Source organism: Schistocerca cancellata, chromosome 6 (assembly GCF_023864275.1).
Source record: "Schistocerca cancellata isolate TAMUIC-IGC-003103 chromosome 6, iqSchCanc2.1, whole genome shotgun sequence".
Lineage (NCBI taxonomy): Eukaryota > Metazoa > Arthropoda > Insecta > Orthoptera > Acrididae > Schistocerca > Schistocerca cancellata.
In genome coordinates this window covers 149,829,536-149,854,371 of record NC_064631.1, presented here as the reverse complement: position 1 = coordinate 149,854,371, position 24,836 = coordinate 149,829,536, and the positions used below count along the sequence as shown (strand labels likewise).

Genomic DNA, 24,836 nt, shown 5'->3' with positions numbered 1-24,836 from the left:
TGCCGGCCAGTCCGGACTCGAGAGCTGATCAGGACGAATTGCTTTATTTCCACATTGATGTCGCTGCATAGCAGACGGTTGTCACTAGAACATGGATCACGAAGGCTGTAGCTTTGGATCCCGTTTTGCAAAAGGTTATATTTGTACAAGATGGTTGGCCAGATTTGCCACCTTCTCATTCATTCTACCCCCTCCGTAATTACTACATCTTTCAATGTCGATTCTCGGTTGTGGATGGTATTTTGCTTTAGATGCGAATCACATGGTCCCTCAGGTAGTAATCCCCTCAGTGCATTGCTCGGAGGTCCTCCATTTATTACATGCAGATCATTAGGGTGTATCGTGCACAAAAGTGTTGGCTCGGCTTGGAGGTGGCATTACCCGTCTGGTTGCCTCCTGTTCACAGTGTGTTATGCACCAAGCAGTTCCCCGGAGTTGTTCTCTCCTTAGCCCATGCCATTGCATACATGGGACAGTATCCATGTGGATTCCACTGGCCCCTTTCTCAACACTTATTGGCTGTTGGTCTCCAACACATATTCTCATTTTTCATGTCATTTGTTGTTTTCCCACATCCACAACTGCCACTGTCACAGCCTGTATGTTGCCAATTCTTTGTAGAACACTGCCTTAGGTTGGTTTCTCTTCTTGCACCGTTTCACACCGTTCCGCAAGAAGAGTCCAGTGGCACTACTCCATGGTCACTAGCTGCAGACACTGCTACACCTACTGCGTCCTCCATCTAGACATCAACCTGTGCAGCTGCCATGCCTCTACCAGCCAGGTGTGGATGTCTGGGTGCACCATTTTGGATGTAGCCCTAAATGGAGTCCAGGTGCTGGGGCCAGCATCTGCGACATCTGTACAGAAGCTCGAGGCACCATGATCAGCTTCACCTTCATGTAGATGGCCAGGTGTTCCCCTGGTGTCACACCATTGCCTCCGAGCCCATCCACATTGGGTGCCACACCACCTGCTGCTGCTGATTCTCCACTGCTGTGTGGGAAAGGGTATCTGACCTCAGTGGCCAACCAGCAGTTCCTCAACTGCTTCCAACACCATTGGCAATGATTCTATCACCCATTCCTGAGCAACTGCTGACACCCGTATCATCAGCACTGCAAGCACCATCACCAATGCCCATGCCTGAAGTCAACATGGAAACAGTCCCGATGTCACCAGTGTTGCCGTATGGTTTGACACGGGAAGGTGGATGCAGGATGTGTCCGCATCCCAATCACGTCAGGACGGAGCCCAGCAGACGAGGAGGACAGCATGGACTTCTAAAGAATCCTTGATCTCCCTAAGAGAGGAGGGATGTAGTGACACGAGCACATACTTTCAAAAGGCTGCATGTGCGGCTGTATCATCCACAGAGGACACATCATCAGACATACGTGCATGATCGCGCGCACGCGTGCTTGTGTGTGTGTGTGTGTGTGTGTGTGTGTGTGTGTGTGTGTGTGAGAGAGAGAGAGAGAGAGAGAGAGAGAGAGAGAGAGAGAGAGAGAGAGAGAGAGAGTGTGGGGGGGAGGGAGAGGGGGGAGGGGGGGAGGGGGAGGGGGGGAGAGAGGGAGGGAGGGAGGGAGGGAGAGAGAGAGAGAGAGAGAGAGAAGAGAGGAAGATAGAGAAGAGAGGAAGAGAGAGATCATTGTCAGAGCCCACCACGGGCCCCAGTCCATTTAAGGCTAGCTTAGATATGCTCAGCCTCAGTTCTCTATGTGTATTGCTACATCTCTTGTCTACACGACTGGTTACTGCTGAATGTTACTTTATTACTGTGTTCAAGTTGTTACTGCTTCCATGGAATGAAGTTGTCTTCAGTCTACTGATCGTGCTGTTCTTACACCTAATTACAGCAGTTTTTGTCATACACAGAAAATCAGCATGATACGGTTTGCTAATGATATTGCAGTGTTCACCAAAAGTGAAATGGAAGTTTGGAAGTTGTTTAATAAAATGGAATATGTGTTAGCTGATAGCTATAATATGCACTTATAAGTGGAATTCATCATCAACTGTATGACATTTAGAGGCCTTCAGTAGTGAGCAAAAGAAAAATGAGGTAATCCTGTCCTTAAAATCGGGAAGGTCATAAAAACGTACACAATAAGGAGAGAGGGAGAAGGTCAAGCATTTTGGCAGAAGGTCATGTGGCGTTTGTGAATAAAAATGTGCTGCAAACAATTTTCTTTCAATCCATTATCTCACTACCAATTTTCAACAGGTGCTCCAGGCAACGATATACTAAAATATTCTTGAGGAAATGAATTACTAGAAATGGTGCAAGTGCACATAAATGTTGATAGATGCTGGAAAAAAGAAAAGAATTGCATATACGCGTGTCTTTTTTCCAGTGGTTACAAAAGTATGGTGATAAGATGGAGTAGAATTACCTCTCATATTATGAAGTGAAGAAAATTGTTACACAAATATAGTGTCTAAACAGTAACATTAGTAACATTCACCACAGCCAAAATGTTCAGAGAAACAAAATAAATGTAGAAGATCATAGTAAATGTGGATATGAGGATAAATGAGGGATCACTTCTCCCGAATTCCACAAATCCTCTTTCACAATACTGCAGCAATGCATGTGTAGGACAATGGAAATTTTGGAGAGTTGGATTTACACAGGATAAAGTTCGTAGTTCTTCCACTCCTGATAAAGTATACATTGCACCCAGACCAAAATACTGTTTTGACTAGCCACACATAGCCGACAGTGTATACTCTTCCATGGTAAATAATTTTATCTAATGTTTCATCAGCTCATCTCACCATTAAAGTAACACAGACAGTTTAGGCATCCATTCTAGTAAGTACATGTACTCACCATCAACTTAGATCTATGCTGGAGACACTCTCTTATCATTACTATATTGAATGATGTCAATAATGCACCAAAAAGTCGTACAAAATATGATTTGGTGTTTGGTGTGCAGAGAAAACTGTCAGGGCTGTGGATGCAGCATGCAGAATTAAGCACAACGACCAGTACACTTAAAACCAATATTCTTGTGGGCACAACTTTAAAGCTCACCAGTCTCGTACATGGAAAAATAAATAGTACGATCGTGCTCTGCAACAAAGAGACGGAAAAAACTGAATTAAAAATAAGTTAAATGATCAGTGATTTACGTTCTCATTAACTTTAGTGAAAACAAACATGAATGTACAGGTAACGTCAAAAACATTTTGACTAATTTAAAGCTCAAATAAAAACAGAGGAATCAAAATAAAGAATCTGTATTAACACGAATTATATCTACACAGTGGGAATTTCATTTTTTAAACAATGTGTCACTCAACTAATATCCTCCACTATAAATGCATTGTTGAATGTGATTTCAAAAATTCTGCAGTATTCTAATTAGCATTTCTTGAGGAATAAGAGTAATTTCTCCTTCTTGTATTGCACTTCTTAGGGCTAGCAAAGGCCACAGCCAATATCGGACACCTCAGTATTAAGGTGCCCCCACAGAAGAAAATCTCAGAGTGTAAGTTCTTGTGATCGTGCTGACCTGGGACTGCTGCCACATGAAGGAATCAAGCAGCTGGGAAACATTTGTCCCAGGAGTTGAGAGAAATCTGAGGTTTGTGAACAGTGGTTCCATCCTCCTGGAACCATACTTGCTCACTCTGCATTGCATTGAATCTCAGTGCAAAACAACGATCATGTGAAACCCATCTCGCACTTTTCTCATGACATACTGAAAGCTTTGGATCAAGGCAGTTAGGTAGATGCTGTTATTTCTCTATTTCTGAAAATCATTTGACTCAGTACCACACCTACGCTTATTGACAAAAGTACTACCATATGAGATATCAAATTAAATTTGTGACTGGATTGAGGACTTTTTGGTAGGGAGGACACATCATAATATCTTGGATGGAGAGTCATCGTCAGATATAGAAGTAACTTGGGGTGTGCCCCAGGAAAGTGTGTTGGGACCCTTGCCGTTCATATTGTATATCAGTGACCTTGCAGACAATATTAATACTAGCCTCAGGCTTTTTGCAGGCGATGCAGTAATCTATGATGAAGTACTATCTGAAAGAAGGTGTATAAATATTCAGTCATGTCTTGATAAGATTTAAATATGGTACAAAAGATTGGCAACTTGCTTTAAATAGTCAGAAATATAAAATTGTGCACTTCACAAAATGAAAGACATAGTATCATATGGCTATAATATGAGTGAGGCACTGTTGGAATCAGTCAACTCGTACAAATACCTGGGTGTAACACTTCGTAGGTATATGAAATGGCATGATCACATAGTTTCAGTTGTGGATGAAGCAGGTGGTAGACTTCAGTTTATTGGTAGAATATTGAGGACGTGGAATCAGTCTACAAAGGAGATTGCTTACTAGTCCTCCTGCGACTGGTTCTAAAATATTGCTCAAGTTTGTGGGACCCACACCACATAGGACTAACAGGGGATATTGAATGCATACAGAGAAGGGCAGCATGAATGGTCACAGGTTTGTGTAATCAATGGCAGAGTGTCACAGAAGTACTGAAGGAACTGAACCAGAAGACTCTTGACGATAGACTTAAACTATCCTGAGAAAGTCTATTAACAAAGTTTCATGAACTGGCTTTAAATGATTACTCTAGGAATAGGATTGTGAGGATAAGATTAGAATAATTACTGCACACACACAGAGGCATTCAAACAATCACTCTTCCTGCAATCCGTAAGTGAATGGAACAAGAAGAAATCCTAATAACTGGTATAATGGGATGTACCCTCTGCCATGCACCTTATGGTGATTTGTGGAGTATCGATGTACATGTATAATGAGAGGGGGAAGTGGGGAGAGGGGGGGAACTGGGTTTATTGGAGTGTAGGGTGACCAAACAAAACAAATGGGAAAAACATCTGAGTAATGATAAAAAATAAATTCCACAATCTAATTGTGACAAAATATTTCTTTGATAATTGTTTTAATTCTTATTGATCATCATCTGGAAAACATATTTTCTCGCCAAACCATTACCCTCTGCTCGTTTGTCTCATATGAAGTTAACTTGCCACAGCAAACAAACAGATGTCCCTACAACAGGTATCTACAACGTTAAGTCATTCATTCACTCACTCACTGTGTTTCGTAAATTCCATCATGAAGGAGAGCTTTACCACACGTGAAATGAATCAAGTCATTCACCAACAGACAGATTCAGCCACTAAAACCTACTTCTGTAAACTATACTAATAATAAATTACAAGTAGTGCTAATTTACTCACAGTTATAACTACAGGAATTACTTCAAATGCACTCTTTCTTCTTAATATTACAAAAAAGTGCATATTGTGGGTGGAAAATGCCACTGATCTTCCTCTTAGATTATTCAACTGCTATTTTATCTACTATTTCACATTAAGCATTTATATAAATTAACTGTTTCAGATAATGCTATCAGATATGAAAGTAAATAGTTTCATATGAACACGATTGTCAGCAGGTATTTTTATCCCCAAGGCCCAATAATAGATAAATTACAGAAAGAGCAGCACATATTAGCCTCTTACTTTATTTTTTTTAAATCTGAGAATTTATATCTCGGCAGATGGCCACTAGCAAATTCTTAGAGACTTTTGCATCACAAGATACAACTCCATTATGAATTATTTTATGGGATGCAAACTCCACAAATAAGTTATTTTTACTTTTAGTATTGTGGTTTTGAATTTCACAGTTCACCCTTAACACCCACTTATTATTAACTATAATTACCATAATATAGTAAATGTGTTGGCATGTTGGTGAACAAGTATCAGGTTCCCTGTAGAGGCTTCTACAAAAGGTTTGGTTACTGACTTTACAAATATTCTTGTTGAAAACTTCCGCAGAATGAATAATTTTTTCACCTGCTGCAATATTTTGCTAGACTGTACCACAGGATAGTGTCTGACGAAATTACAAAAAGTACATTAACAATGGTACCTGCAGGTGAACCCAGTAAAAGGGATTTCAAAGTACCAAGCAGGGACAAATGATTTTGGTTCATTCATCCACACAATGGTAACATCTCAGTTTTTTATTCATCGGGATGCCAACAAGTTTCACAACTGAAGTTTCATTTCGTGTGCACCCATTGATCCACACTCATGGTTCCTGTAAGTCATTTTTTTTATTTGTCTCAAATTGCATAATAGAAGATTTTGTAAGATTAAGGAGTTAAGCTGTTTGCTATTAACTAGTTGTGAGCCTGTTCCAGCCTGTGTCTAGTATGTAAGTGTTGAGACTCTTCATCAGTAAACTTATATCATCATCAAACAACAAAATTTTTTAAAGTCATCCTATGCCTTTGGTAAATTAACAATTATGAAAAGGATCGATTGCTACTCACCAGAATGATGGCACACTGAGTTGCAGACAGGAACACTAAAAAAGCGTTACACACTAAGCTTTCAACAAAAGCCTTTTTCAGAAAAAGGAAACAAGCAAGCATACCTCACAGACATGGAATGTGTGTGTGTGTGTGTGTGTGTGTGTGTGTCCTTTTCTGAAGAAGGCTTTGGCTCGAAGCTTAGTGCGTAACAGCCTTTTCGTTGTGCCTGTCTGCAACTCAATTTATCATCTTTATGGTGAGTAGTGATCCATCCTTTTCATAGTTGTTGACATTCCAACCTGGACTTACAGCTGTTCAATGTCTTCGGTAATTATTCCTGTGGTATCGATTCTCAATGTGGTCCACTGTTTTCTGTTGTTGTCCTATGACTCCACTCATGAAAGGTAGATCTTGAGCAAAATAACAGTTTAGTTTCCTTTGTATAGTTTTATGATATATACAATCAAAGGCCTTGGAAGATCACAAAAAATGCTAAAGGGGTAACTTCTTTTGTCTAGTTCAACCAGAACTCTGCTTGTGACAGATATTGCTTTGTTTGAAGAGAGTCCTTTAGAGAAGCCAATTTAATCAGTTGTGTAAAAGGTATAGTCAAAATAGTGGTCTAAAAATGTTATAAGCTTCCGACCCAAAAATGTTTGAGAACTCATGAAGGAGGGAAATGTGCCTCCAGTTATGCTAGGTCACTTGCTTACCTACACTTTTACAAATGAAGGTCACTAATGCACCCATTCGTAGTTCAAGATTGACTGACTACAACTCAAGCGTGGTACTATCAAATTCAGCACTAGATCTCAGTGCTTTGTTGAAATACCATCATGAAGAGAAGATTCTGGTGAAGCTTTTAACAACTGTGAAGATAAAAAGTATGTCTGCTAATGGGGTAAGCAATTCCTGTCTAAATAAATCCAGTGAACTGGTTTTTGTGGTCCCTTTGATTTCTGCTGCTGTTAAAAAAGAAAATCACTGAATCTACTAGCCATCTGAATCAAATGTCATCTGTCATAACAGCTACTGTCATCTGACAGCTGAATATCACTTGCCTTTATGAGCTGCTTCCTTTCAAGTCTAATGATGCTGAAAACTGTCTTTACTTTGATTTTGGAATTTTGTATTTTTTTCCCCTGGGGCAGGGATTTTGCTTTTTCAAAGAGACAATGAACTACTACAGTATTGCTTGTAGTACGAGGTGCATTCAAGTTCTAAGGCCTCCGATTTTTTTCTCCGGACTGGAAAGAGATAGAAACGTGCACATTGTTTTAAAATGAGGCCGCGTTCATTATTAATACGTCCCAGAGATGGCAGCACCGTACGGCAGATGGAATTTTACCGCCAGCGGTGAGAATGAGAACTGTTTTAAATACTTAAAATGGCGACGTTTTCCTTACTTGAACAGCGTGCAATCATTCGTTTTCTGAATTTGCGTGGTGTGAAACCAATGAAATTCATCGACAGTTGAAGGAGACATGTGGTGATGGAGTTATGGATGTGTCGAAAGTGCGTTCGTGGGTGCAACAGTTTAATGAAGGCAAAACATCGTGTGACAACAAACCGAAACAACCTAGGGCTCGCACAAGCCGGTCAGACGACATGATCGAGAAAGTGGAGAGAATTGTTTCGGGGGATCGCCGAATGACTGTTGAACAGATCGCCTCCAGAGTTGGCATTTCTGTGGGTTCTGTGCACACAATCTGTGTTCTGTGCACACAATCCTGCATGACGACCTGAAAATGCGAAAAGTGTCATCCAGGTGGGTGCCACGAATGCTGACGGACGACCACATGGCTGCCCGTGTGGCATGTTGCCAAGCAATGTTGACGCGCAACGACAGCATGAATGGGACTTTCTTTTCGTCGGTTGTGACAATGGATGAGACGTGGATGCCATTTTTCAATCCAGAAACAAAGCGCCAGTCAGCTCAATGGAAGCACACAGATTCACCGCCACCAAAAAAATTTCGAGTAACCGCCAGTGCTGAAAAAATGATGGTGTTCATGTTCTGGGACAGCGAGGGTGTAATCCTTACCCATTGCGCTCCAAAGGGCACTACGGTAACAGGTGCATCCTACGAAAATGTTTTGAAGAACAAATTCCTTCCTGCACTGCAACAAAAACGTCCGGGAAGGGCTGCGCGTATGCTGTTTCACCAGGACAACGCACCCGCACATCGAGCTAACGTTACGCAACAGTTTCTTCGTGATAACAACTTTGAAGTGATTCCTCATGCTCCCTACTCACCTGACCTGGCTCCTAGTGACTTTTGGCTTTTTCCAACAATGAAAGACACTCTCCGTGGCCGCACATTCACCAGCCGTGCTGCTATTGCCTCAGCAATTTTCCAGTGGTCAAAACAGACTCCTAAAGAAGCCTTCGCCGCTGCCATGGAATCATGGCGTCAGCGTTGTGAAAAATGTGTGCGTCTGCAGGGCAATTACGTCAAGAAGTAACGCCAGTTTCATCAATTTCGGGTGAGTAGTTAATTAGAAAAAAAATCGGAGGCCTTAGAACTTGAATGCACCTCGTACATTTTCAAGTTTTGATTAAGTTCAGTCCTCTGCCTTAAATCAAGCTCTCTCTTCCTGTCACAATATACTTTGGTTCCAGCAACCCTTTTCCTCAGCTTAGACTGTAATTGCCACTGACCTGTTGTAAAGGAAAATTTGAGAGAAAATATTACAACAAATTTTTAGGAAATCTTAAATTTTCCATCAATTGTTTGCCCTAGGTAAATTTGTTCCCATTCTTCATCCAGTGATCACATCAGTAGTTATGGCTCCACAAGACAGTACTTTTCCTTTCTTAAATAATGTGGAAGAACACTGATGTCCCTGGCCAACAAAAAAACAATTTTTGAATGTTTCCTGCACTTCATGAGCCAATTCTTACTAATTTTGGGTCAAGAAAAATACACTCCTGGAAATTGAAATAAGAACACCGTGAATTCATTGTCCCAGGAAGGGGAAACTTTATTGACACATTCCTGGGGTCAGATACATCACATGATCACACTGACAGAACCACAGGCACATAGACACAGGCAACAGAGCATGCACAATGTCGGCACTAGTACAGTGTATGTCCACCTTTCGCAGCAATGCAGGCTGCTATTCTCCCATAGAGACGATCGTAGAGATGCTGGATGTAGTCCTGTGGAACGGCTTGCCATGCCATTTCCACCTGGCGCCTCAGTTGGACCAGCGTTCGTGCCGGACGTGCAGACCGCGTGAGACGACGCTTCATCCAGTCCCAAACATGCTCAATGGGGGACAGATCCGGAGATCTTGCTGGCCAGGGTAGTTGACTTACACCTTCTAGAGCACGTTGGGTGGCACGGGATACATGCGGACGTGCATTGTCCTGTTGGAACAGCAAGTTCCCTTGCCGGTCTAGGAATGGTAGAACGATGGGATCGATGACGGTTTGGATGTACCGTGCACTATTCAGTGTCCCCTCGACGATCACCAGTGGTGTACGGCCAGTGTAGGAGATCGCTCCCCACACCATGATGCCGGGTGTTGGCCCTGTGTACCTCGGTCGTATGCAGTCCTGATTGTGGCGCTCACCTGCACGGCGCCAAACACGCATACGACCATCATTGGCACCAAGGCAGAAGCGACTCTCATCGCTGAAGACGACACGTCTCCATTCGTCCCTCCATTCACGCCTGTCGCGACACCAATGGAGGCTGGCTGCACGATATTGGGGCGTGAGCGGAAGACGGCCTAACGGTGTGCGGGACCGTAGCCCAGCTTCATGGAGACGGTTGCGAATGGTCCTCGCCGATACCCCAGGAGCAACAGTGTCCCTAATTTGCTGGGAAGTGGCGGTGCGGTCCCCTACGGCACTGCGTAGGATCCTACGGTCTTGGTGTGCATCCGTGCGTCGCTGCGGTCCGGTCCCAGGTCGACGGGCACGTGCACCTTCCGCCGACCACTGGCGACAACATCAATGTACTGTGGAGACCTCACGCCCCACGTGTTGAGCAATTCGGCGGTACGTCCACCCGGCCTCCCGCATGCCCACTATACGCCCTCCCTCAAAGTCCGTCAACTGCACATACGGTTCACGTCCACGCTGTCGCGGCATGCTACCAGTGTTAAAGACTGCGATGGAGCTCCGTATGCCACGGCAAACTGGCTGACACTGACGGCGGCGGTGCACAAATGCTGCGCAGCTAGCGCCATTCGACGGCCAACACCGCGTTTCCTGGTGTGTCCGCTGTGCCGTGCGTGTGATCATTGCTTGTACAGCCCTCTCGCAGTGTCCGGAGCAAGTATGGTGGGTCTGACACACCGGTGTCAATGTGTTCTTTTTTCCATTTCCAGGAGTGTATAACAATGAAAAATTTTCCTTAGCTATAGTTTCTGTGACACGCACTAAGAGGAAGTATCTCATATTAACGGATTAAGAGAAAAGTACACTTTTTAATTATATATGCTAACAATATTGAAAGTGTATTTGAATTTTTTTTAAATGGCTGCTACGTTTTAAGAATTTTAAATTGCTGGAAGAATACCTCGCAGATGGTTGGATCTGAAGAGAATCATGTGGTGGCTGCAAAAGATCACCATCTTTTAGCTTGCCTCTTGTTATGGAGTTTCAGAACATCCCTATACTGAGAACAACAGTAATCCGCAAGCACCATTTCATTCCAATGGCCCTGATGTCTTTGTTGCATAACGAGAGTGACTTAATGGAAACTTCCTCCATGTTCATCACTAACAGCTCCACAACTAGGAGGGAAAATGTCTAGGTGGTAGTGGAGGAAATGGATTTTAAGGGACATGGGGCATCCAAGGCTATGGTATTTTTGCAGGAGCACTGTCACCAACTGAGTGTAGTTATCATCTCTTTTGTTGCCTAAAGAAATCCACAAACATCTTGAAGGCTTCCCAAGCTTCCTTTTCTTTCCCCTCCAAAACTTGGTCAAAATCCTTTACAAGTTCTCAAATTTGTGACCCAATAAAAATACCTTCCTTTACTTTTGCATCACTTAATTTTGGAAAGTTCTCTCTTACGTACTTAAAGGTCCATCCTTCTTGGTTCATACCTTGGACAAAATTTTTCATAAAACCCAGCTTGATATGCAAGGGTGGAAGAAGAACATCTTTTGGGTACACAACAGGCTCGGCAATGACATTTTTCTCGCTGGGGTTAACATTTCTCCCAGTCTACTTTAATATAACGTGATTTCCTATCCTACTGTCCCACGTATGTAAAAAGCAGCAATGTTTTGTGTACCCCAGCTGCATTCCTAAGAGTATTGCAATGACTTTTAGATCACCACAAAGTTTCCATTTGTGTTCTTGATATCTCATCTAGTCTAAGAGGGCTGTCATATTTGCATATGTCTCCTCCAAGTGCACTGCATGACCAACAGGAATAGAAGGAAGATGGTTGCCACTGTGAAGTAACACAGCTTTCAAACTAAGCTTGGAGGAGTCTATGAACAGCCTCCATTCAGTTGGATCGTGATTCAAATTCAAAGATTTCATCAAGCCATTAATGTTGCAGCAAACAACAAGACTGTTTTTCTCCTCCAAAAAGGGAAGCAGTTCCATATGATGTTTTCTGTACTGTGAGAATGTGACATCACTTTCGAGAAGATTCCATTGCTGTGGTCAAGACACAAGAATTTCTGCCTTCTCCTTTGACAGGTCAAGGTCTCTAATGCAATCACTCAATTCCGCTTGACTCAGTCTGTGTGGTTTATCATGTTTTCCCTCAAAATCAGGGTCACAGGATGTGGAAGGCTGCTTCTTCTTCTTCTTCTTCTTCTTCCACACTGTCTTCATTTTCTCCTTTAAACACACAATTTTCCGGTGGAGGAGGAACTAATAAACTATCTGAATGCAGAATGAGTCAATTAACAGTTCGAAGATTTGGGACTGAACTTCTCTTCTTTTCTTCATAGACAATCCTGGCTTTATGGGTGGAATCAAGCAGAAATAGCAGTCATCTGTGTGGTCTGTAGGCTCCCACCAAACCACAGGCACAGTGAAAGCAATAGATCATTTCTTATTTTTCAGCCATTCTCGCAGTGTAACTGAACATGTGTTGCAACATGTGTTGCAACATGTATGTGGAGCCCATGACTTATCCTGGTCCCCTACTTTCAGACTGAAATAATGCTAATAAGCAGTCTTCACAAGAGGCGTCAGACTGCGTTTCTGTGAAGAAAATGTTATTTCACCACAAATGTAACAAAAATTATTCACCTTATTTACACATTTTTGTGGTATTTTTACAAATTTTACACCACAAAAGCACTTTCAAACCAGAAATTTTGCTTCAATTACAGTAGAATCTATATGAAACTCTCAGTCACAGCAACAGTAACTTTGTTTAAGACTTACAAACAGCATAAGAGCATTAGTGGTTTGTTATTGGAAATGTGCACCAACACCAAAAACAAAATTTACCCCAAACTGAAAATGTTGACTCTAAAAATGAATCATCACTTTATCTCCAAAGCAAACGCTAGTCTGTCATTTTTATGGTGATTTTTTAATCCAGCAGATGGAAATATATGAGAATTAACTATTTTTGAGCCTGAAACATTTTCATTGTTGGCCAGTGTATCCAAATCATCTATTATGGGGCTCACATAAGGGGCATTCAAATGAAACCTGGTCACTAGTGTAAAGTAATGGTAACAATTTAATTAACTCAAAAATGTAGTTATACACAGCACATATACTCAAAAATAGTCACCAAAATTGTTGGCACATTTATCCCATTGCAACACTAGCCGGTCAATTCCATCCTTGAAGAAGCTAGTAGGCTGCTGTCGGATCCAGACCTGGACCCAGTCACACACTTTGTCATGGGTGGTGCCCACGCTAAAACCAGTAACCGATGGATCTCGTCCCCGGTGATTTTTCAGTTGCCCAAGACTAAAGCATTCACGTTCGCAACCATTTCCGGTGTGATGACATGATGAGCCTGTCCAGGACGAGCATCGTCTTCTAAGAGACTCACACCCCTCAAGGAACATTTGCACCATTCCACAACACTTTAACGACTCAGACTGTGCTCACCATATAAAGCCTTCATCCGTCGATACATTTCATGGCCTCCAACTCCCTCCACTGCCAAAAATCGATTCACTCCTTGTTGTTCCTGCTTACTCACCTGCACTTTCAGTAGTGGACGATAAATTATGTGGCCACCTTCGCTTCGGCGAACAACAATGGTGCTATGGAACATCAAACAGTGCACACGTGTCAGTCTCTCTACCAATCAATGGCGACACCATACCCACAGTTACATGGTGCCATCTTACATGTAAGGCAAAGGTAGACGCACTGACCAAGTTTCATTTGAATGAACCTCATATTTCATGCAAGATAGTTGGATGTAAAAGTAAATTATCAATTGCTTTTGCATTATAGCCTTCTATTCTTGTTTGTAATGTTACTAGTACACCAGAGTTAATGGGATAGTGACATAAACATGTCACAGAAAAAAATTACTGAAGTAACATGTGATGACAATTCTTTGGCAACAGATGTTCGTCTGGAATAGTGGAAATCAATTTTAATTCATATCTGATATTCTAAGAAATATGCATTGTACTTATACTGAGACTCAGAATGTTAACCACATGATGTACAGTTAGAAATGACATTAGGCGTCAGATAGATACTTTGCCATATTGCTGCTTGTGGTATTTCCACGACCTTAAACCTAAAGTTGTTAAAAGTAGTGGAGGACAGTCTTCAAAAGATAGCCTGAGAAAAAAAGGTTTTAAAAATGCTAAGCAAAAGTCACAGTAAAGATAACATTAACAATAAAATTTTGAACACAAGCAAACAAATGTTACCCGGAAACCAAATGACAAAGAGAACAATTTTATTAAATATACACAAGCAATAAAAAAATGGAGTGCAGAAGGAAAATGACTGCTGCATGAAGAAGAACACAGAGCGTAGCTGATGGATGTGAGCATATTGTTAGACACATTCCATACACAAAAGACTTTCAACACAACACTGGTCTTAAATATATTCAGTGGTAATTTCTATACTGTGATTGTTGTAATTATTTTTAAAAACATAAGATACAAAGGTCTTACCTGCACCAACACCCCAATGGCAACACAGATTGTGTGGATGTCATACTTTATCAGTGACTCCGTAAGTTTGAAACCCATGCATGACAGTGCAGAGTAATACGCTGCAATGGTTGTTTCAATGGTTGTATTCTTTTCTTCTTGTTCATAAATTAACCATTTCTCATGAAGTTGGATAGCTTTTTGATATTCTGAATGACAATCTTGAATTACAGAAAAATCATACCATTAGTTTTATACACATTTCCTTATCTAGTTGTTTACACTTTTGTAATGCACAGTACATTGTCAAAATATTTGTTGGCATACCTGATTCTGTTATCTCAAAGGTTTTTCCAAATAACTCAGCCATTTGTTGAGCATTATAATATAAGAAATACAACTGTTTGTTTGTTGGTAGGTGATGCAACAGTCCATATATGGTCTTCCCCAGATTACCAGCTGGTATAGGAACACCCAGAAGAGCAGACAATGTAGGAACTAAATCAATTTGTGAAATAATTCTTTCATTATCAAACACAGAGCTGAAAATACAAATATTTCTCTGCTGTATTATAAAGTGAATCATGCTATAAAAACAGAAATGTGTTTTCTTCACCCACCCAATACAAACAAAGCAAAACTGGGCTAAAAATACAATTTTTTTCTCTTGAGTCAGTGGAAGTAGCCATCACATCTAACAGAACACCTAATTAACAGCTGAAGAATTAAGAGCGAAGAACAAGAATGGAATCAACTCACTTCATCTCTCTGTTGTTTGACTGGGAGAGAGAAATAGCAGAATGCCAGGCGCATGTTAAATAAAAATTTCTGTCTCATAAGACTGCTTGCTAATTTAATGTCAACAACTTCCTCAGTAACATTATCCCAGTAACTGAATGAGCACATGAAAATCTCTGTGTAGTTATATTCCATAAGATGACCAGAACCAAGCCAATATTGCATATCTCCTCGGCTATCGTAAGTATATGTAACACTCGTGTTCTGTATCCTGTTTTGCACAGTTCTGATAAGTGGCCTACATATGGCAAGCCACTAGTGCATGGGGTACTGTAGGCACAAGCCTTCTACAAACCAAGATCATCCTTAACAGTCCTTAAAATGATCCAAAACTTAGGTAGCGTTTGAAACACACTCCATATCTTGTTCCCTCGGAATACAACTAATCCTGTTAGAAATATAACCTGTGTAAGGGAAGCAAGCTGTAGACTTAGGAATCACGTTATTATTCTCATTATTCACATTATTCAATGTGTGTGTGATTTGTTCTCGTTATACCCATTTCAGTGAAAGGTAACTTCAAACTCATAAACTTCCAGGGTTGGAAATGACATGGACCCTACGAACAGAAGTACAAAGTACCTCTTCAAGCCAAGTTGGATGGCTACAAGTATCAGCCTGAAGATTGAAATAAGTGTGAATTGACTTGACTAACACATCAAGGAAGCAAGGTGAACTACCCTTTTCCAGCTCCACAGCCAAGCAAACATTTGGGTGATGCAATTAATATGTTCTGAAAAGTTCTGCAAACTCCCACTCCCATAAGACTCGATAATAAAATTATTGTCTACGTATAAAAAAAAAAAAAATTAAAAGCATGCAGGTTTCAATGCCACTGACTCTACAGCAAATTTATCACACTCTTTCATAAAAATAATGGCAACAATAGTTGACAAAGGATACCCCACTGCAACTCCATCTCTCTGTTCATAGAACTGGTCATTGATTAAAAAGTAAGTGGAAGTCAACACAAGTCAATACAGGCTAGTTAACACAATACCAAACCTAACCTCAACTAACTGTAATAAATCTGACAGAAGCACATGTGTGAAGAGAGACCACATCAAACCCTACCAAAAAACCAGTCAGTCGAACATAATCCTTTTAATTGCCATATGAAATCTACCAAATTCCTACTGTGATGTACACACTGACCTATTACTGGGTTCAACAGAGAAGAGTTTGTTTTGGGTGTATTCTATTCCACGACAACACCTATATTACTGACAATAAGCCTCAGAGGAATTACTTCCTTATGGATCTTCAAAATGCAATACACTCTAGGAGGTACAGAACAGTATAATTTAAGACTCTTAATAATATCTTGTAACAAATAACTTTTCTCCAAGATCTTCCTATTACAACTAGTCTCAGGTACATGGGCTCATTCAGTAAACACTGCATCTTATGAAAATAATGCGGCTTCTCTAACACAATCATAGTACTGGCCTTGCCCACAGGTAAGATAACAATACCAGGATCCACCTAAATAAAACACAAAGCAAATCTCTCTGCTGCTGTAATACAGGGTGCGGCAGCATTCATAGCGTAATTTGAATTGCATAGTACAATGACGTATTGCAGGAACAAGCGCCAGCTCGTGCTGCATTCATGTACTAATGAGCTGTTGTACTGAGTGTGACAGTGATATGGAGCGGTGGAGTGCACAGCATCATGCCTTGTTGTTGAAAGTTATTTCAAGAATAACAACTCTGTTATTGCTACCCAACGTCTATTTCGGCAACATTTCAACTTGGGACGTCATAGGAAAGTTCCAGATGGACGGACCATTGTGAGGTCGGTACATGCATTTCGAACAACAGGTTCTGTTTGCAATGGCAAACCGGCAAGACGTGAAAGAACTGTGCGGACACCAGAAGCCATGGAAAATGTTCATGCTGCAATATTGTGTAGCCCAAAAAGATCTGCTTGTCATCATGCGCAAACTGTGCATACGTCTGATCGCTCATTCAGGAGAATATTGCACGAAGATCTCCATTTTCACCCATATAAGCTGCAGATTGTTCAGGAAATTAGGCCTCGCGATTGGGTTTCACATGAAACATTCTGTTTAACCATGCGTGATCTCCTTTGCCAAAATCCACAAATGTTGCACACCAACCTGATTCAGATGAAGCTCATTTTGAGTTATGTGGTTCAGTGAATACACAGAATATGCATTACTGGAGCGATGTAAACCCGCATGAACTGCACATCAAGCCCCTGCACAGTTCTCGTGTCACAGTGTGGTGTGGAGTTGCTTCCTTTGGGATTATTGGCCCTTACATCTTTGAGGATGACATTGGTGCGGCTGTAGCTGTCACCAGTGAACGCTACCTAAAGATACTGCAAGACTTCATTCTTCCCCAATTAGGTATGGTCGATGTGGATGTGGAACAATTACAGTTTCAACAAGACGGAGCGACCTCGCATACAGCCAGAATTTGCATGGATTTCTTGCGACAGAGATTTCCCAGTAGAGTAATTTCGCGTTTTGGTGACATTTCCTGGCCGCCTCGCTCATCTGACCTTTCATATGCAGACTTTTTCCTTTGGTGCTACCTGAAGCAAGTAGTGTTCCGAACAAGTTGTGCCACTATTCTTGAGTTGAAGGATTGCATCAGAACTGCCGCCAGCAATGTCCCAGGGAATACTTTACGCCGAGTTACGGAAAGCTTCCAACATCGCCTAGATGAATGTGTTGTGCAGAGTCATATTCAAAAAGTAATTCACGCAATGGACAATGACTTACACGTTAGTAAATGGCATACCTTTAACTATTAATTGACATAAGAGGTAGTAAATAAATTACAGTTACTGCCTGATGGTGTGTTTTTAATATCCTACTATGAACGCTACCACACCCAATACTACACTTGGGCGAACATGCCCTTATCAACACGACATACTTCTTTCCTAATCGCCTCACGAACATCAGCAGGAAGTTTAAAAACAGCCTGTTTGATAGCCCTTATAAAATCAACTGGCAAATGTTAGGTTAGGTTTGTTGTCAGATGAACTAACCTGTTTCGGCATGTATTTGGCTTCCTCTCAAATGTAGGTAACACAAAAGTTAGATGTGTTCTCATATGTAGATGTGCAATACTTTCCCAGGATTCCGCCAATAAAACTATATTCCCCCTCCTCCATCCTCTCTTCTCTCTCCCCCTCCCCCCCTCCCTCACTCAATCACTCACTCATTCCAGCAAAGTCATTGGTTTGAGGTTCGACACGTTTTATGTTTCTCCTTACACAGATATACAGTTGTAATGAGTATAAGTGCAGATATTTTTATACATGGTACCTTGATATGTACATACATCAGTGTTGTGGTTGCTTTTTTCTCATCAGTCTTCCCACAAATATGTCACAAACTTTACAATCTGATGTTTTCTGCATGGGCATACCTGCGCTGCAATGTGGATGACGCCTGTCAGTACAGATTATCTGTCTTGCGTCCATAAATCCACACTTTAATATTGGATCTGCTGACCCAGGGAAAACAGACATGGCTTGCTTTTGCCACACATACATCGAGGTACTATCCAACCTGAAAACATGTGACTTGTAATAGCTACAATTATTAGTCTGCAAATGACTTAAATACGGATGTAATTTTGTTCAGTACACCATCCTCAGCCACCTATAGAATTTTCAGCACTTACACTCATTTCACCCTGTATATCTATAATTTTTTAAAATTATCCCCCATACAAACATTTACGAAAACTTCAGGCTACTGCATTCAATAAATTTACAACAGATGTATACTTAGAAAAGGGAGAATTCTGTAGCACACTCAAAATATTACTCAAAAAGAATTCAGTCAATAATCAAACTAAGAACATCAACATCAGAAATTATGAGTGAGCTTCAAGAGAATTCTTTTATTGTCCTCTGACCCACTTCTTGCACGATGAGATCTGATTCCACCTGAACCTAATTTTATGGAAACCTCTGCACTATTTCAGTTTGGAACAGTCACCAAAATTGAAAGCAAATGCCAAGTCACAGGGAATCTACATTTCACCATCAAGTTTTAGTATAGACCCTTTACTCAAAGTGTTATTCTTACAAGGGTGGTTTGAAAAGTTCTCGGAATCACCACGAGAGATCAGCGCAAGGGTAACAAGTTGTTCACGTGATATTCAATGGATTGTTGCCTGTAAACATGTGCCACATCAGTGGTCTTTGAAGAGAGCTGTGGCGGTGACGCGACTCTCTTGTTGTCCCTGCGTAGTTGTGATGAAGCGAGCTAAGATATTTTTACTCCCCCTCTTGTTTCGCCATCTGCCTCCTTAAATTTCATTTTTTCATTATTGAATTAATTAGCATTAACATACATGAATGTAATCTGCTTTTTCATATAAGAGAAAGGTTGGCCCTCAGTTTTAAAGAATTTAACACCAGATCTAATTTTGTGCTTGGTTTTAGGTATGTAATTGATTTTCTAATTTATTTTGACTATTCCTAGGTAGTACCTTTTGTTATAGGGTGAAATAAGTAATTGTTTCGCAACTTAAATTCTATTGTTTACAAATACAAATTCTGTACTAATTATAAACGTTTGGAAGACAAAATACTAGTAATCTTAAAAGTATCTATTTGGCTCTATTCAAAAACATGTTAGCAAAACCAGCCCTTCCTTAATTCAAAAGTAATTAACAGTTTTGTCAAAGTATTGTTTACATGACGATATGGGTTAATTACATCATTTAAACAAATAATTCGACTCTAATCCTTGCTGAAGAAAAAACTGTTAAAAAGACAGAATTTTTCGATGTGTTCAGTTAATTTAATGAGTTAAGATTTAATTGTACAGGACCTATTATTGTGATGATATATAAGGGGCCAATTTTTGGTCCTGAGACAGTCAGTCCACCGTCGAGTTTTAGACGAGAAACCTGTGTTGGTTAGAATAACAATAATGCTTCAACTTAACTGTGGAATAAGTGCTAAACAATTAGGCCATGTGTAAAAACAATGACAGTGCCTGCTACATACATACCTTTCTATTCTTCAAGAACTGTGAACTTTGTGATTAGGCTTTTACTGCTCGTAGATGTCAGACACTAAACTATTGTAGCAGTATGTGGACGTTTGCCTGAAAACTATTACTGGGACTGATTGATAGTGAAACAATAGTGCACTGGCCAAATAACTGTGTATTATTAGTGGGTTGTGAACAGTGAAAGTAAAGCACTGTGAAATGCAACTGTGCACCTATCGGCTACATTATTTACAGTAGTCAGTGTCGGAATCCACAATCTTTTTTTCAGCCAGTGTAGCAACACAGTACGTCGACACCGAGGGCATCAAACAGAGATATAAATAAAGCAGGCCAAACCGCCACATAGTGATTTGCGAAGATGGTGAAAAAAAATTAAGATTCAAGCAGTGATTAAGTACTTCATAAAGAAAGGTATGAAAGCAAAGGACTTTCATGCCAATTTCCAGAATACACTGGGGGACTTGGCTCCTTCATATTCAACTGTTGCCAAGTGGACAAATTAATTAAATTTGGTTGGGAAAGCTTAGATGATGATCCATGCAGTATTCGGCCAAAATGTGTCACTACTCCAGAAATCATTGCAAAAGTGCACAAAATGGTCATGGAGGACTGCCAATTGAAAGTGTGTGAAATTGCTCATGCTTGCCACATGTCATATGAAAGGGTATATTACATTTTAACTGAAGAATTAGAAATGAAAAAAATATCTGCAAGATGGATGCCATAACTCTTGATGCTGGATCAAAAACAAATGAGAGTGGACATAGAACAATGTTTGGCCTGTTTTAGGAGAAACGAACAAGATTTTTTTGCACTGGTTTGTGACCACAGATGAATCTTGGGTGCACTACTATACCCCAGAGACGAAACAAGTCAAAGTAGTGGAAATTTGCTGATTTTCCGCCATCAAAGAAAGCAAAGGCAATTCCTTCAGCGGGAAAGGTCATGGCATCAGTATTCTGGTGTGCGACGGGGATTCTATTTGTAGATTTTCTCCCCACTTGGCAAACAATTACTGGAGAATACTATGTAACCACCTGGACAAATTGCAACAAAAGATGCATGAGAAAAGGCCACATTTAGCAAGGAAGAAAGTCGGCTTCCATCAAGACAATGCGTGCCCGCACACATGTGCCATCAACATGGCAAAATTACACGAACTAAGGTATGAATTGTTGCCACACCCACCTTATTCACCTGATAAGGCTTCGTAAGACTTCCATCTCTTCCCAAAACTGAATATTTTTCTTGGTGGACGAAGATTCACTTCAAACGAAGAATTGACAGCCGGAGTTGACAACTATTTTGCAGGCCTGGAGGAAACTGATTTTGAAAATGTGATCAAGGCACTGGAACATCGTTGGACCAAGTGCATTACTCTAAAGGAGACTACAATGAAAAATAAAAAACGTTTCAGTGATGTAAGTGCTTTTTTTCTATTCCATTCCGAGAACTTTTCAAATCACTCTTGTAATTTAGTCACAGCAAACAAAATAATTTATTTAACTTATGAAGTACAAAGAAGATTACAGAAACAACATACCAATACAGTCCACTGAAATGAAGGGATATGAAAAAACAAACTCTATAATCCTGAAGAACTAGAAATACCAAACATTTGTTTTCCAGATAATCCAAGAGTGGACAGAGAGTAGGAATATCCAAGATTCCATGGCATCAATATATATGAAAAATCTGCTGCTATAGAAGTAGATGACACTGTGATGAATTTCTAACTGGAAGCAATCTGCATGTTACATATTGTACAACTAAATAATAGTATAACATACGTAGTCAGCCATTCCCAAATGGCGAGAGCTTAAGAGAGGCCTAAAATTTAGAAGTCTCTTGTGGCAGTGTGCAAACAGCATGCACAGAGGCACTTTTATTCAATTAAAATATTTTAACAGCTGTACAATTTGTAATACCTCATCTCTAACTAACATCAAGGCATATATGCAACTGCAATGACTAGGAGCTCTCAGGACAATGTGATTATTTTGAAAATGAATTTATTTTCATGTTCAGAACAGATTTTAAAATTCACTGACAAGAAAAAATTTCAACACCAAAAAATAATTAATGTACAATAATGAAATTTCAGAAATACATTGGTCCGATAACATATTTAAGTTACTAATGTTGCAAGATCACAGGTTAACGTAAGCTCGAGATAAGCTATTGCAAATGTGAAATGCCAGTAGATGTCAATGACTGGTGTAACTGCCAGAATGTTCAATGCAAGCATGCAAACATGTATGCATTGTGTTGTTCAGGTGCTGGATGTCAGTTTGTGCGATGGAGTTCCATGCCTGTTGCACATGGCCAGTCAGTACAGGGATGGTTAACACTGTTCATGGATGACGCTGGAGTCGTTGACTACCAACATCCCATACGTGCTCAATTGGAGATAGATCTGGTGATTGAGTAGGCCAAGGCAACATGTTGACACACTGTAGAGCATATTGGGTTACAACAGCATTATGTGGCTGAGCGTTATTCTGTTGGTAAACACCCACTAGAATGCTGTTAACGAATGGTGGCATAACAGGTCGAATCACCAGATTTACATACAAATTTGCAGTCAGGTGCATGGGATAACTAAGAGAGGGCTCCTGTTGTCATACAAAATTGCAACTGAGACCATAACTCCAGGTGTAGGTCCACTATGTCCAGCACACTGGCAGGTTGGCTGCAGGCCATCAATTGGCCTCTTTCTAACCAACACACAGGCATCACTGGTACCAAGGCGGAACCAGACCTCCACTCTGCCCTCCAACGAGCTCTTGCTTGACATCACTAAAGTTGCAAATGGTGGTGGTTTCTGGTCAACAGCATGCACGCTACATGGCATCTGGCTCGGAGCTACCCTTAAAGTAACTGATTTTTAGTAGTTCATTATGTCACTGTGGTGGCAAATTCTGCTCTGGTAGCTGCTGCAGATGCAATACCATGCAACAAAACTATACGGCAAACACACAATTGTCTTCCATCTCAGTTGTGGCACATGGCTGTCCAGAGCCCGGGATTCTTGTGAACGTACATTCTCATGACCACTGCTGTGAGCTATCATGTACAGTGGTCACATTCCTGCAATGTCGCAGAAGGAACATTCAGCTTCTCATAGCCCTATTATACAACCTTGTTCAAACTCAGTAAGGTGCTGATAATGGCACCTTTGTCAGCTTAAAAACATTCTTGACTAATATCAACTCGCCACATCCAATCTCAAAGGTAATTAATGTTCACGCCCACTATGGTATGCATTTAAAGCAGATCTCATTTGCATTCTCACAGCGGTACTCCTAGTGCCACTCTTACACGTTGGTGGGAAATTTGAATAGACATCATCTTACAGATCTGGAAACAGGCCTACCAACTTCCATTTATGTCGTACAACTCCTCCCTGGTGTTGCGATTGTTTTTCCCTCTCAGTGTATGTGACACGGATATCACAAGGTTCTGAGTATGCACTTGTTTTTCCCTTTAATAAACATATAAAAAATCATTTAGTTTAGTATTTACAAAGATAAGGAAATTAAAAAGATGCATATAATGATTGCTATACCTGGAATATCTCTGTACACAGCTCTGCCCCACAGCAATTATTGGTACTGTTATTTCAGGTAGTGATGCACCACCATGACCACCAGAATCTTTCATTCCATGATCTCCACAGATGACCATGAGAGATGGTTTTCCTCCATTGGTATTCTAAAACACAACTGCAAATTCCAGACAAATGGAGCAATTTCAGGTTGTATAGTACACATTTCCTCCATGATCTGGAGAACATAAGTTAAAAAAATATTACTGTTCATACCTTGACAACAAACTGTTCATGTATTTTTTGTACAACACTGTCCATTTCATTAAGTTTTGTTCTTATATGATGGCTTTCTGGTCCCTCAACATGTCCAATGTGATCTAAGCCCAAATAATGGAGTACCATTATACTCCAGTCATCGGAATTCAGTTCAGATGGTAAGTTACGTGTAACATTGCTATCAACCTTCAAGAATAGATCATTAAATTACTGATTGCACACTATTTAAACACATGCTACACACACATTTGCAGAAACCTCTTACCTCCCAGAAATCAGATACAAAAAACGATGAAGTTCCCTCACTTCTTACAAATTTGTCTGGGTAAAGTTTCAGCCAAGTGTCATCACCGTAGAAGACAATCTTCAGTCCATTGCTGACTGCCTGATGTAACAGGTTATCATCAGTAACAGCACTACTACCAAAATTGAGGATAACATCAATGAAGTTGGGCACTGAACCTGTTGTAAGAGCCTGCAATATCGAACAAACTTTCATTCATATGTGGTGGACATCAACATTCACTGAGTCATACATACAATAACTGTTGATTCTTTGCAGAAAACTTTCATGGGCTCTACATAAATGCCTTCTCAGTGTCTTTTGGGCTGCCTTCCAAAAGTATACTGAGTATTACATTATTACTATTATTATTATTATTATTATTATTATTATTATCTATTTTCATTCATTCACTGTTTTCTGTAACTCACAACATGAAAGAGAATTTTCATGGATGTGGAACAAGTCAAAGTACATATTAGCAAAAGAAGGCGCTGTTTG

The 24,836-nt window shown here is 40.5% G+C and overlaps 1 protein-coding gene across 1 annotated transcript in view; it reads right to left on the bottom strand.

Annotated features, from left to right (window-relative positions):
* The window catches only part of LOC126191201 (GPI ethanolamine phosphate transferase 2), a 93,902-nt gene that overhangs the window by 34,257 nt on the left and 34,809 nt on the right, over nt 1–24,836 (bottom strand). Inside the window, exons 3-8 of the mRNA XM_049931995.1 lie at nt 24,318–24,527; nt 24,050–24,238; nt 23,795–23,940; nt 14,745–14,959; nt 14,439–14,638; nt 2,837–3,082 (exon numbers count right to left, since the gene is read on the bottom strand). Of these exons, the coding sequence (XP_049787952.1) occupies nt 2,837–3,082; nt 14,439–14,638; nt 14,745–14,959; nt 23,795–23,940; nt 24,050–24,238; nt 24,318–24,527 (1,206 nt within the window). The remainder of the gene's footprint in view (nt 1–2,836; nt 3,083–14,438; nt 14,639–14,744; nt 14,960–23,794; nt 23,941–24,049; nt 24,239–24,317; nt 24,528–24,836) is intronic.